Raw genomic sequence first — 14539 nt, 5'->3', positions numbered from 1 at the left:
GGTCAGGACTACTCCAAGATGGCCGCCGAGCGTTCAGAACGCGGCCACAGGAAAAAGGCCAGCACAATGTAAGCTGCGCCATAGCGTGGCTACGACAAAATGGGCGCCAATGGGAGTTTTCAATGTAATTGAAAAATCTCCCAAAAAATAGCGCCAGCGACCACTGAGACCCCAGTGTAGTGGCCACAATAGGCCGCAAGCCAGACCCCAGCATGGTAAACATGGAACGGGTCAGTACTTCGGATCTTCTATCAGTCAGATCCATACAAGTAGGGGTTCCCGCCCGGCGGTGAGGGACTACAAAAGCCCTCAGTGGCTTTTCTCATTCCGCATCTCAGAAATTATCAAAGAAGGGCACAGAAGGAAAAAACCTATACAGCGGTCTGATTTGTGTGATCCAAAAAAGACCGAGCCCTCAGCGGAAACCCAGCTGCACTATGCAGCTTAGGAGAGTCCCTTGCAGCAGTAAAAAGCGCACCCATAAATGCCTTATTCTGCCTTTTTTTTTTTTTTTTTTTTAACTAGGTACCTAGTCCATGGCTCCATAACAGAGCATTCCCCAGGGGATAGCGGGGGAAGGGGGCACTCTTTTACCACCCGCCCGCAGTCCACCCCCACCCTGGCACAAACTGTGTCCAGGACTAACAATAAAAACTCTGTGGGAATCACAGGTGCTAACACCTGCTGCCACCACCAGCATGTGGGGAAGGACCCAGATACTGACTCCAATATTTACATATAGTGTGTATTATAATATGCACACCTGTCCATACAAATAGACAAAGGCTCCTAGAGCCCTATTCAGGGCCTCTCACCCACTTGCTGCGCTGACCAGGGGTAACCAGGGGACTCCCTCAGGAGGAGACTGCACAGCGCTGCCTGTGAGGAAAAGAACCGTGAGGTAACTTTTGCAGGGACCTGTGTTTAAACAGGAAAAGCCTCCTAGGGCTGTTTTATTTAAGGATAAGACACAGATACAGCATAAAAAGCAAAACCATTACAGGTGTCACCAATCAGTCAGCGTCTGCTGAAGTATAATCATAAACATCTGTGCTCATCACAGGGCTTTTTACCACAGGAAAGCCCAATACAAAAAAAGAAAAAACACAGGCCAGATAACACAGTCCCCTCAGGAAGGCCCCCTCCCCCCTGACAGCGGCAATGTTAGCAATGCAGCAAGGGAAAGGAGCAGGGAAGTAAGGGGAAGGGACCCCCGAACCCCAGGAATGCCCAGCTGTACCAACCCACCGAAGCAGGAGGGACTGTACTTACCCGTCCGAGCGAGGACTCGCTGACGCATTCCTGACAGACCTACAACCGCAATGGAGGTAGCTGTCGGCCCGGTCCACTGTGATTGAGGCAACACCACAGCTCAGTCATATGTGGACCTCGGAGCAAAGCTCACCGGCCACCTCAGGAGTCATGAGGTATGGCGTGGCAGACCAAGCCTCTTTGCAAAGGTGTGCCCACGCTTGCTGGTCGGACTGAGTAGACTACAAGGATCTATAATATCCAGCCTGTCTCTCAGCCAACAGTTGAAAGAAGATTCTTCAAGAAAAAGTAAAGTAAAATAAAATAAAATTTCTCCTCAGGGCGCTGGGCCCAAAGGGAGCCATACGTCCTTCTCCTTTGCTAGGCAGAACGAAACTGAGGCTGCAAGCTGCAGTGAGGAGGGTTATGTCTGGAGGGACCGCCCCCTGGGCGGGGCTGTTCAACTCTGTTAATGTAACATGTATTTAACTATTTAACATGTTTCTGCCTAGTCCTCTCCTGTAAACAGGGAACATAACCCACTTGTCAAGATTTAAGGAGCTGTGTCCGTCCATGGACGATAAGAGAAATATAGTTTTGAGTTTCCAATGTTTGCCTCTGCAAAAACTTTAAAAGCTGATGATGTCACAATAGATATAAACAAGGCCAAGGATAAATCCAAGGAAAAAAACAAGCTTACTTACTGACAAGCCCACAGACAAACAAATGAACCCAACAGTATGCATTAAAAACAGGGGTTTAGTCTGCATGCATTTGCAAATGCATGCGTAAGCTACAGGCCCCGCAAAGGCCCCATAGGTGGGGGCAGTGTTCACCTTTTTTGCATCACTGTGTATTGGTCAGACAATGACATCTTTGCAACAACTGAGCTATATGCTGGATGCTCAGTGTGCTCCTGTAAATTTAAGAAGCGGTGGGGCTCCCCTTTAGACCATCTGCCCTCCACCTATCCATCAGAATGCATGTGCCTCCACTGTGGAGTCTAGGGCCGAAACAACTAATCGATTTTGAAATTAATCGATTACAATTTTCATAATCGATTAATCGCCCAGTAACATAATGGGGTTAAAAAAACAAAAATTAGCCCTTTATAGTACAAAAAAGCAAATCGCTACTGTAAATATTACGTTCACTGTCCCATAGTAAAAAAATGATTTGCTCTTTTTGTACTTATTTTTGTTTTTTAACCCCATTTGGTTACTAAACATCTCAGGCCTGGGTTCACACACTACAGTTCATTTACATGTTTTCCTATGGGATTTTTTTACCGCAAAACGGTGCCATTTTGTTTTTTTGGTTCAATTTACTTCAATGGAGAAGACACAGAAAAGCATGTAATGTGTTTTTGCGGCAATTTGTGTTTTGTAATCTGCCCAACAACAAATTGGCCCAAAAAACTGCATATTTTTTTTTTAAGGCTATTATCCGATTAATCGAAACAATAATCGGCCAACTAATCGATTATGAAAATAATCGTTAGTTGCAGCCCTAGTGGAGTCACTCAGTTAGCGATAGGAACTACAGATACCAGGGTGCCTTGGCAAGGCACTGTAGCTTACGCATGTATTTGCAAATTCATGCAGACTTAACCCCTGTTTTTAACGCATACCATCAGACAGGTTGATTCGGTTGCCTCTGGGCTGGTCGGTAAGTAAGCTTGTTTTTTTCTTTGGATTTTTACTTGGCCTTGTTTATATCTTATGTTCCCTCCAATGCTGCTTCCTGCAAAGGCCAGCTATAGGTGTTATACAAATGGTATTCTACCCTCTACTTGGGGAAGCATTTAAAGCAGGGGTTCACCCCAAAAAAAAAACATTTTACATTACATTCAGCCGGCTGTTTTTTTTTTTCATTTTATCCCCCTACATACCGTATTTTCACCGCCACTTCCAGATATGTAATCTGCGGGACTGGGCGGTCCTAATTGATTGACAGGCTTCCGACCGTTGCATACAGCGCGTCACGAGCTGCCGAAGGAAGTCGAACGTCTGTGCGGCTCTATACGGCGCCTGCGCACCGACGTTCGGCTTTTTTCGACAACTAGTGACGCGCAGTATGCGGCGGTCAGAAGCCTGTCAATCAATTAAGAACGCCCAGTCCCGCAGAAGACATACCCGGAAGCGGCAGTGAAAATACGGTATGTACGGGGATAAAATAAAAAAAAAAAAATAGCCGATTGTCATTAGGACAACTCGGCTGAATGTAAATGTTAAAAATTTATTTTTTGGGTGAACCTCCACTTTAATTCACCCTTCATGCCATACACATAGCAAAAAGTAAAAGAATACTGTACCACCCCTAACATTGCATGAAACGAGCTGTGGCCTTTTTACAGGAAGCACCCAACTGTGACCAATATGCCTTCTTCAGCCAGAATTTTGAGTGATATTGACCTACCTGCTCTATTGAGGCACAACACAGACACTTGCATTCTGGAACATACAGTGCTGTGAAAAAGTATTTGCCTCCTTCCTGATTTTTTTTGCATATTTCTCACACTTAAATGATTTAGATCAAACTAATTTTAATATTACACAAAGATAACCTGAGTAAATCCAAGATGCAGTTTTTAAATTATTATTCAATTTATTAAGGGAAAAAAAGCTGTTCAAACCTGCCTGGCCCTATGTGAAAAAGTAATTGCCCCCTCCAATGCTGAATCATGAATGAACTGAATAACCACAATTTTTTGAAAACCCAAGTTAAATTTCACTTGCCACACCCAGACCTGATTGCTGCAAGACCTGTTGAATCCAGAAATCAGATAAATAGAATCTGATAAAGTGAAGCACACTAACAGATCACAAAAAGCCACACATCATGCCACAATCTAAAAAAATTCAAGAACAGATTAGAAACAAAGCAATGTAAATGTATTAGTCTAGGAATGGTTTCAAAGTTATTTTTTAAGGCCTTGGAAGTCCAGTGAACCATGGGAAGAGACATTGGGCCAAATTCTCAAAAGAGATACGCAGGCGGAACTGCTGTTCAGCCTGCGTATCTCTGTGCCTAACTTTGGAAACGATCCTCAAAAGGCTTTTTCCAAAGTTAGGCAGAAGATCTGACATCTGTAAGACACTTACACTGTCAGATCTTAGGATGCAGTACCGCATCCGCCGCTGGGGGCATTTCTCATTGAAATGCCGCTTTGCGTATGCAAATGAGGACTTAAGCAGATCCACAAAGCTTTTAAGCATTGTGGTTTCTGCGTAAGTTCCGATTTGCTTGCGCAAAACTAGGGCTGGTTTTACAATGTGGAAAGTTAGTAACACCATGTAAAAGCACATTCAAGCGACGGCATTTGGTATGCATTCCTGAGGGAGAACTCCACGGCAATTTGTAAAATCAAATCCGGCATGGGTTCCCCCCCAGGAGCATACCAGGCCCTTAGGTCTGGTATGGGTTGTAAGGAGACCCCCCCTACGCCGAAAAATCGACGTAGGGGGTCCCCCTACAATCCATACCAGACCCGTATCCAAAGCACGCTACCCGGCCGGCCAGGAATGGGAGTGGGGACGAGCGAGCGCCCCCCCCCCCCTCCTGAGCCGTACCAGGCTGCATGCCCTCAACATGGGGGGGTTGGGTGCTCTGGGGCAGGGGGGCGCACTGCGGGCCCCCCCACCCCAGAGCACCCTGTCCCCATGTTGATGAGGACAGGACCTCTTCCCGACAACCCTGGCCGTTGGTTGTCGGGGTCTGCGGGCGGGGGCTTATCGGAATCTGGGAGTCCCCTCAAATAAGGGGGCCCCCAGATACCGGCCCCCCACCCTAAGTAAATGGATATGGGGTACATTGTACCCCTACCCATTCACCTGGAGGCAAAGTGATAGTTATTAAACACACAACACAAGGGTTTTTAAAATCATTTATTAGTCTGCTCCGGAGGCCCCCCCTGTCTTCTTTAGCTCTAATACCAGGGGGGGGTTCTTCTTCCGCTCTCCGGGGGGGGTCCTCTCCGCTCTCCGGGGGGGGGGTCTTCTCCGCTCTCCGGGGGGGGGGGTCTTCTCCGCTCTCCGGGGGGGGGGTCTTCTCCGCTCTCCGGGGGGGGGGGGTCTTCTCCGCTCTCCGGGGGGGGGGGGGTCTTCTCCGCTCTCCGGGGGGGGGTCTTCTCCGCTCTCCGGGGGGGGTCTTCTCCGCTCTCCGGGGGTCTTCTTCTATCTTCGCCGCTCTCCGCTGTTGACTCGGCGCACCCCGGTTCTTCTCCAGCTGTCCGGTGCCTTCTCCTTCAGCGCTGGCTGCCTGCTATCTTCGTGTGTTAGCTCAATTACTAGCAGGCAGCCAGCGCGGTCTTCTGTGACGTCATCTTCTTCTCTTCTCTTCTTCTCCCTTCTTCCGATGTTGACCCGACGCCTCTTCTCGCTGCAATGATGGAAGCGCGCCTTGCATCCCATTTATATAGGCCTCACCGTCCCATCATGCTCCGGTAGTTACCCACGAGGTGGGTGCCTACCCACGTGGGTACCTACCGGAGCATGATGGGACGGTGAGGCCTATATAAATGGGATGCAAGGCGCGCTTCCATCATTGCAGCGAGAAGAGGCGTCGGGTCGGCGTCGGGTCAACATCGGAAGAAGGGAGAAGAAGAGAAGAAGATGACGTCACAGAAGACCGCGCTGGCTGCCTGCTAGTAATTGAGCCAACACACGAAGATAGCAGGCAGCCAGCGCTGAAGGAGAAGGCACCGGACAGCTGGAGAAGAACCGGGGTGCGCCAAGTCAACAGCGGAGAGCGGCGAAGATAGAAGAAGACCCCCGGAGAGCGGAGAAGACCCCTCCCGGAGAGCGGAAGAAGCCCCCCCCGGAGAGCGGAGAAGACCCCCCCGGAGAGCGGAAGAAGAAGCCCCCCCTGGTATTAGAGCTAAAGAAGACGGGGGGGCCTCCGGAGCAGACTAATAAATGATTTTAAAAACCCTTGTGTTGTGTGTTTAATAACTATCACTTTGCCTCCAGGTGAATGGGTAGGGGTACGATGTACCCCATATCCATTCACTTAGGGTGGGGGGCCGGTATCTGGGGGCCCCCTTATTTAAGGGGAATCCCAGATTCCGATAAGCCCCCGCCCGCAGACCCCGACAACCAACGGCCAGGGTTGTCGGGAAGAGGTCCTGTCCTCATCAACATGGGGACAGGGTGCTCTGGGGTGGGGGGGCCCGCAGTGCGCCCCCCTGCCCCAGAGCACCCAACCCCCCCATGTTGAGGGCATGCGGCCTGGTACGGCTCAGAGGGGGGGGCTCGCTCGTCCCCACTCCCATTCCTGGCCGGCCGGGTAGCGTGCTTTGGATACGGGTCTGGTATGGATTGTAGGGGGACCCCCTACGTCGATTTTTCGGCGTAGGGGGGGTCTCCTTACAACCCATACCAGACCTAAGGGCCTGGTATGCTCCTGGGGGGGGAACCCATGCCGGTTTTTTATTTGAAAATTGGCATGGAGTTCTCCCTCTCAGGAATGCATGCCGAGCGACGCTGTCAATTTTTTTTTTTTTTTTTTTCCCGGCGCGTATTCTTTTTTTCACCCGTCGCAACTTTATTGTCCCGTCGCAATCCACAAAGCCCGGCGTAAATTACGTTCGCGCGCTGCACGTCGGGAAAATTACGTCACACGCATGCGCAGTACGGCCGGCCCGGGAGCGCGCCTCATTTAAATTGTAATCGCCCCCCGGAGAGGAGGACCGCATTGCGACGGAGGCACTTAAGTTACACAGCGTGTAATTTCTAGGTAAGTGCTTTGAAGATCGGGCACTTAGGTAGAAATTTAACGCCTGTGTAACTTAACTGCTGAATTTGGCCCATTGGGAATTTGGCCCATTGTTCACAAATGGAGATAACTTGGAACAGTGGTGAACCTTCCCAGGAGTGGCCGGCCTACAAAAATTACTCCAAGAGCACAACGACTCATTCAGGAGGTCATAAAAGAACCCAGAACATCTAAAGAACTGCAGGCCTCACTTGCCTCAGGTAAGATCAGTGTTCATGATTCAACAATAAGAAAGACAAAAATGGCATCCATGGGAGAGTTACAAGGCCAAAGCCACTGCTGACCAAAAACACCACAAACATTTTACTTTTTGGAAGGTGTGCGTCCTGTTCCATCTGGCATAAAACTAATACAGCATTTCATAACAAGAACATCATACCAACAGTCAGACATGGTGGTGGTAGCGTGATAGTCTGGGGCTGCTTTGCAGCTTCAGGACCTGGACGACTTACCATAATTGATGGAACCATGAATTCTGAGCTCTACCAGAAAGTCCTAAAGGAGAATGTCCGGCCATCAGTTTATGACCTCAAGCTCAAGCGTACTTGGGTTATGCAGCAGGACAGTAATCTGAAACACAACAGCAAGTCCACCTCCAAATGATTTAAACAAAGCAAAATGTATGTTTTGGAGTGGCCCAGTCAAAGCCCGGACTCAAATCAAATTGAGATGCTGTCTCATGACCTTACACAGGCCGTTCATGATGGAAAACCCCCCAATGTGGCTGAATTAAAACAATGCTGCTAAAAAGTGGGCCAAAATTGCTCCACAGCAATGTGAAAGACTCATTGCCAGTTCTCGCAAATGCTTAATTGTAGTTGTTGCCGCCAATGGTTTAGGGGGCAATTACTTTTTCACATAAAGCCAGGCAGGTTTGGACAGCCTTAATAAATAAAACCATCATTTAAAAACTGCATTTTGTATTTACTCGAGTTATCTTTGTGTAATCATAAAAGTTTGATGATCTGAGTCATTTAAGTGTGACAAATATGCAAGAACATAAAAAAATCAGAAAGGGGAAAATACTTCCACACAACTGTATAGGTCACCGTTTTGGAAATAGTAAACTTACCTGGCACATTCTCTTGCCACACTTCTCTCCAAAGGTTTGCATCATCTTTGTCTCCCTTTTCTTCATCGGACGCCTCATGCATAGCAAGAAATGCCAGTGGTAACACAAAACCTGAGTGGTTCTTCAGCACATCAGGACTGTAGCGACTGATAGCATGAATGGTTAAAGTGCATCCACTTCTGTATACTGGTTCTGTGGAAACAAAGCACAAGAGAATGCGATAAGATGTGTGAAAACTACAATGCCACAGGCAAGTGTTGAAGTTATTTGCAGCAGTTTTTTTTCAAGCAGTGTGTCTACTGTTAAACAAAAACATCACTAGGTGTAACAGCCATTAAGTTGATTTTTTGTTTTGTTTTCAACAATCCTTTGTTGGCTTCTCCCATCCTTTAAACCTCCCTACCCCAATCTGTCGGACTATCTCCTAATCTATCCATCTTTAGACGTGTAAAGCCTTTTCTTTAAAGAAGCCTATCCCGCTTCTACCTAATGCACCGTGTTTTTACTTTCTCCATCAGCACATCACCACAGTTATTACCTTCTGTATCAATTGAACCTCAGCGGAACATTCTATTGTAAATGAAGTTCCACTTTGTTTTTTCGATTAAAATATAAAAGGAGGTTATACCCATTTGCTGCTCTATGCAAAGATATTGCACAGCGTGGTCCCCTACCTTCTCTTTTTCAGCGCCCTGAGGGCAATGAATGTTCCTCCTTCCGCTGGGATTCTCTTCAGCAGACTGGGTGCTAAGGGGGCGTCTGTACAGGAGTGCTCCAGAGCCACCCACATTACTGGTAAGCCATGACAGCAGCAGGAGTCATAGGCACAGCGTGACCAGGAAGATGGGAGAGTGGTACTGCAGCCATGACAGTGCTGGATCGATGACAAGTCAGGCAGGTATTTTGAGATGTGGTTGGGTAGATTACAGAGTGGGAATTTTTTTTTTACCTTAATCCAGATAATGCATTAAGAGTAAAAAACATTGAGTTGAGAACCACTTTAAAATGTAATATTACTATTATAGTATAATTAAAGAAGTATGTCCAGAGCGGTCTTAATTTCTTTATGACTAGAGGTCATTAATACCTGATGCCTAGACCAAATTTAACACCATCAATATAGATCAGTTACTTTGATATGGACACTATGGACTAACTTGCCCACTTAAATAATTTAATGTAATGCTTTTATTTTGTATACTAATACACTACTGAGAATTTTTATATTCTAGACTTAAAGGATAACTAAAAGGTTCCTTTATTCCATTTTTTTTTTACCTTCTTTGTGCAGTTGGTTTTGCACAGAGTGGCCTGATCCTCCTCTTCTGGGTTCCCTCAGTGGCACACCTGGCTCCTCTTCTTCTCGAGTGCCCTGTCAGAGAAGCGCTCTCCCTCGGGAGAACCTGTCCTGCTGCTGCATCAATTGACACAGAAGGGTGGACTCTGCTCTGCCCCCCGGCTCCCGCGTCATTGGATTTAATTGACAGCAGAAAGAGCCAATGGCTGCGCGGCTATGAATCAGGACACGAGACACCGGATGGAGCGGGTGTGGTCATCCCCGGCGCAGGAATAATCGGGCTCAGGTAAGTAAAAGGAGGGCTGGTGCACTACAAGAGGTTTTTCATCTCAATGCATAGAATGCATTGAGGTAAAAAAACACAAGGGTTTACAACCCCTTTAAGAACGAAAGGGAAAAACAGGTTTCATTTTACTTTTTTTTTTTTTTTTTTTAACATTGTACTTTTCTTTTTTAACTGCAACTCTTTCTGTGTGCCCAGCAAGTGCACCCAATGAAATAACCTGACAGCTAGAGCCAGAGGATGCTTGTTTACTATCAAATTTTACCTGACCGACATGTACCAGCTATCATGGTGATCACATGACCAGGTAACACGCTAAAGGTTCCCAGTGGGTAATAGAGTTGTCGGTGGCATCCTTGTCTGGAAGCTAACCGATAGCAGCTCTGCTGTAGTCATCAAATATGAAACATCAATTACCATTCCCTTACCATGGGGAACCATGCCTGGGAATGTGAATCTACAGATTGTGGATGCTTAGCAGTTAAACATAACAGTATATATATATCACATAGTAATTTACAATCTAAGACAGGGATCCTCAAACTACGGCGCTCCAGCTGTTGTAGAACTACACATCCCATGAGGCAGTGTAACACACTGACATTCACAAACATGACTAGGCATGATGGGAATTGTAGTTCCTGAACAACTGGAGGGCCGTAGTTTGAAGATCCATGATCTAAGATATGGTAACAGGTGACAAATAAGGCAGACACTTCAAAAATACCTAAAAACCCTGAAATGCAACTTTACGATGTACTGTATTTTCCTACAGAATTGCCTGCCTGTACAAGAATAGTATGTTTTTTACCAACTTTTCTACACTCTTGCTCACCTTCTTTTTCCATGTACCAGGCACTTAACTTCTGGAGTAATTTCTCTGTGCTGGTATCCCGAGTAGTCTGTAAAAAGAGAGTTAAAATACATAAATTTAAACTGGCATGCTATATAAAATGTTCCCTTTGCGTTGGATTGGACATTATAACCCCAAGGTTTTATTAACATGTGTTTGTTAAGAAGATTTTCCCTCACTTCCTGCCCTGCATACTATTGTAGAGGCGGTGTATGCAGGGAAGAAACTGTTGGGGTTCTTCCCTTAGGTTTCTGTTATAACTGTCAGCAGAAATTGAATTAGGATGAAATCCTATACATTTGGATATGCAGCAAACATTCATGACAGAGGCCCCAACAGATGTATCAAGAACTAAACTTTAAGTAGAAATAATTAAATAAAAAAAAGACTTACCCGAACTAAATGCCCCAGGGCAAAGGCATACGATTTCTGTACTACGCTGTTTCGATCACTTAGTCCACTTAATAAAGCAGTCATAAGTTTGCCTGGTAAAAACATAGTTTGTTAAGCACCAGAATAGCTGGAGAATTACCAAACAGATAAACTAGCAAGTAGTACTCTGAAGTTACTGTGAAATATCAGCTTACCAGAATAAGGCATTAAGTCCTGGGGACATTGTGTTGTTAAAGAAACAACAACACTGGCACATCCACCCTTTAGCATAAAGAAAAAACAACAGGTTACACACTGGTGATTAAAGTTTTTATTAATGAATCCCTAAAGATTGAAAACAAAATTATTCTAGGTCGCTGAGTACCGTATTCTTTTTCTGTTAAATGTTTGCCTGTACATGGTGATTATACTACTTAAGTTGTATATTGAATGCAACTACCTCAAGTGTTGTAAATTGATAAACCCAATAAAAATTTATTGATAAAAAAAGAAAACAAAATTATTCCTAGAAAGCCACTGTAAAAAGGTAACTATGCTCTTTCACCCATGCCCGATAGTTTAACTACCGTATTTTCCGGCGTATAAGACGACTTTCTGGATGGGTCGTCTTATACGCCGGGTCTTATACACTTTGTTCCTGAATAGGCGGTGCGGTGCGGGGACGGTCTCCGTGCTGCCAGCGTCAATGATTTAAAAGACGCTCCTTCTCAGCGTGTTCTGTGATAGGTGGAACACAAATCTTCCCAGCAGCGCCTCTGTTCTGTGTTCCTCCTATCACAGATGCCTTCTCATCCTCGGACGAGATGGGAAGACGTCCCTGATAGGCGGAACACAGAACAGAGGCGCTGCTGGGAAGATTTGTGTTCCGCCTAACACAGAACACGCTGAGAAGAAGGCGCGTCTTTTAAATCATTGACGCGCGCATCACGGAGTCTGTTACCGCACCGCCTGAAAAAAAAAGTGAGTGATGGCACTGGGGGGCAAGCTCAGGCAGAGAGGGGGCAAGCTCAGGCAGAGAGGGGGCAAGCTCAGGCACAGAGAGGGGGCAAGTGATGAAATGGCACAGTGAGGGGGCAAGTGATGAAATGGCACAGTGAGGGGGCAAGTGATGAAATGGCACAGTGAGGGGGCAAGTGATGAAATGGCACAGTGAGGGGGCAAGTGATGAAATGGCACAGTGAGGGGGCAAGTGATGTAATGGCACAGAGAGGGGGCAAGTGATGTAATGGCACAGAGAGGGGGCAAGTGATGTAATGGCACAGAGAGGGGGCAAGTGATGTAATGGCACAGTGAGGGGGCAAGTGATGTAATGGCACAGAGAGGGGGCAAGTGATGTAATGGCACAGAGAGGGGGCAAGTGATGTAATGGCACAGAGAGGGGGCAAGTGATGTAATGGCACAGTGAGGGGGCAAGTGATGTAATGGCACAGTGAGGGGGCAAGTAATGTAATGGCACAGTGAGGCATGTAATCTAATGTAATGTAATGGCACAGTGGGGGCATGTAATGTAATGGCATAGTGAGATTTGAAAAAGCCTGTTTCTGTCAGCGGTTCTGGCTACCCCTCAGCTTCCAGAAAGACTAGTAAGAAGGGGGTAGTCTTATACAGTGAGTATATCCCAAAACCAAAATTTTTCCTGGAAAATTAGGGGGTCGTCTTATACGCCCAGTCGTCTTATACGCCGGAAAATACGGTATATTTTTTTTCTCTAGGAGCACAAATCCTGACTGGTTGCTCATTTATTATATGACTGATAGGTTACATTTGGTCAATAGCAAGGTTAGGAGGAGACTGGCAAAAATTTTACAGCATGCTAACAGATACACTTCAGTTTTGCTGGCAAACTATAGAAGTTTTTGTTGGTCAAAACAGAGTAGACTTTTCCGCTTGCCCCCCACATAGTAAATAACCTTCATATACAAGGTTTGAAACTTTGTTGGCTATAACTTTGTTACAACTATAGCCAGCGCAAATCTGCATTTTTTATTAGCTGATTACACATTATTTGTCAATACTTTAATATGCTCATTTTAATCAATTGAAATTAATCGAAAAACAGAACACGTTCCTGTAGCTTACCTTTGTACCTAGACCAAGTCCACTTTTAATCAAGTCGCACAGCCTCGGGACAAGTTCAGCCAGGACAGGAACATCCAGGTGTTGAATACACTACAGAAACAAACAACTCCTGAGATAGTAGCCTTTATTTCTTCACAATTGTATCATCATCATCATTGCATGTGCTTTGGTGGCAGTAGTTTGCTACTACAATGGAAAACTGGGTAAAAATAAAACACCAGTATCCAAAATTCTTATGGAAAGCTTGCCAAATGAAATGACTGCCAATGAAAATTTGACTGTAATACAACCAGGTTCTAAAAAGGTTATAACTTATTAAAGTCACAAAAAGACCATGTACTTATAAGGGGTGTCAATAAAGAGCATTCCAATTATGTCAACCTAGCAAACCAGTAGTTCTAATCTGATTAGTGCAGTAAAGCAGTCCATTCTTCCATTGTATATTTATGTCACTATATGGAAAAGCAGGCATTACAACCCCCTCCATAAAATCTCTCCCACTTGCATACACACAATATTTAGTAGTAATATAAAAATAGTCTTCACTAGGTATGAGCTCTGGCGTGTTCGCACAGCCCACGTGCGGAGCCCGCCAGGAAGTCTGCACGGCGCTGTGCTAATCACAGGCAGGGAGACATTTCCCGATCTCTGCAGCTGAGTATCAGGACAATGTCTTCCTGCCTGTGATTAGCGCAGCGCCCTGCAGACTTCCTGGCGGGCTCCGCACGTAGACAGTGCGAACATGCCGGAGCTCATCCCTAGTCTTCACCAAGTACCACAGTCACCTAAAATCTAACAGAAAAATAATTATCTTACCATATTTATAGTTTCCATCATTGGGGAAGATTTGGCAGCATTCAGTCTTGCACTGTCCATAGCAGCCTGAAGAAAAAGCATGAGACATGTCACTATTGAGAGTTTTAGCTGTCTGTTATTTTTATTATTCAGTGGAAGGATGGAGTGGAATGTTGGAGCAAATTTCAGCTGGTAAATAGGATTTACAGCCAATTAAAGGCTGTTGTCAGAAATGCATCTTTCAGTATGAAAGTTTATGGGAACGCAAAAGCAACTTTAAGCAGGTAAAATGCACCCGTCAATGAATTCTATATCAACATAAAGAGGCTTCAATTGATGTCAAAATTACACTGCATTTTGCAGCCCAAAGCAACCACACTTCACCAACTGTCTAGCAACCTAGCCCTACTGTTTCTGTCTGGTATACATCATCTTCCTGGTGCACACACATAGAAAGCAGGTGCAAATGATGGTCAAGAAGAAAGTGTTCACCAAGCCAGATAACTGTACTGGAAGCTAAGAGGAAAATCACAAATTATTTTTTCTACAATGTGTAAGGTCAGCAATACAAAGCAACAGAGCCTGAAAGTTGCCTATTAAAGGCCACAAATAAATCAGTTCTGTGCCAAATTTTAAATTTTGTATAATAATGATTTTTAATCTGATCTCAATATCCATCTACACAAAATATCACCTTTAGCTGAAGTGAGTTTTGTTGCTTTGGTGCATCTGCAAAATAGA

General features: G+C 45.5%; 1 protein-coding gene across 2 annotated transcripts in view; it reads right to left on the bottom strand.

Annotated features, from left to right (window-relative positions):
* ECPAS (Ecm29 proteasome adaptor and scaffold) overlaps positions 1–14539 on the bottom strand; it is a 144728-nt gene that overhangs the window by 16866 nt on the left and 113323 nt on the right. For both annotated transcript variants that reach the window (XM_040361433.1, XM_040361441.1), the window contains 6 exons: positions 13820–13885; positions 13004–13093; positions 11119–11185; positions 10925–11016; positions 10514–10580; positions 8099–8290 (listed from right to left, as the gene is read on the bottom strand). In XM_040361433.1, the coding sequence (XP_040217367.1) occupies positions 8099–8290; positions 10514–10580; positions 10925–11016; positions 11119–11185; positions 13004–13093; positions 13820–13885 (574 nt within the window). The remainder of the gene's footprint in view (positions 1–8098; positions 8291–10513; positions 10581–10924; positions 11017–11118; positions 11186–13003; positions 13094–13819; positions 13886–14539) is intronic.

Source organism: Rana temporaria, chromosome 1 (assembly GCF_905171775.1).
Source record: "Rana temporaria chromosome 1, aRanTem1.1, whole genome shotgun sequence".
NCBI lineage: Eukaryota > Metazoa > Chordata > Amphibia > Anura > Ranidae > Rana > Rana temporaria.
The sequence above is the reverse complement of the archived record's forward strand: the minus strand, read 5'-3'. Positions and strand labels throughout refer to the sequence as shown.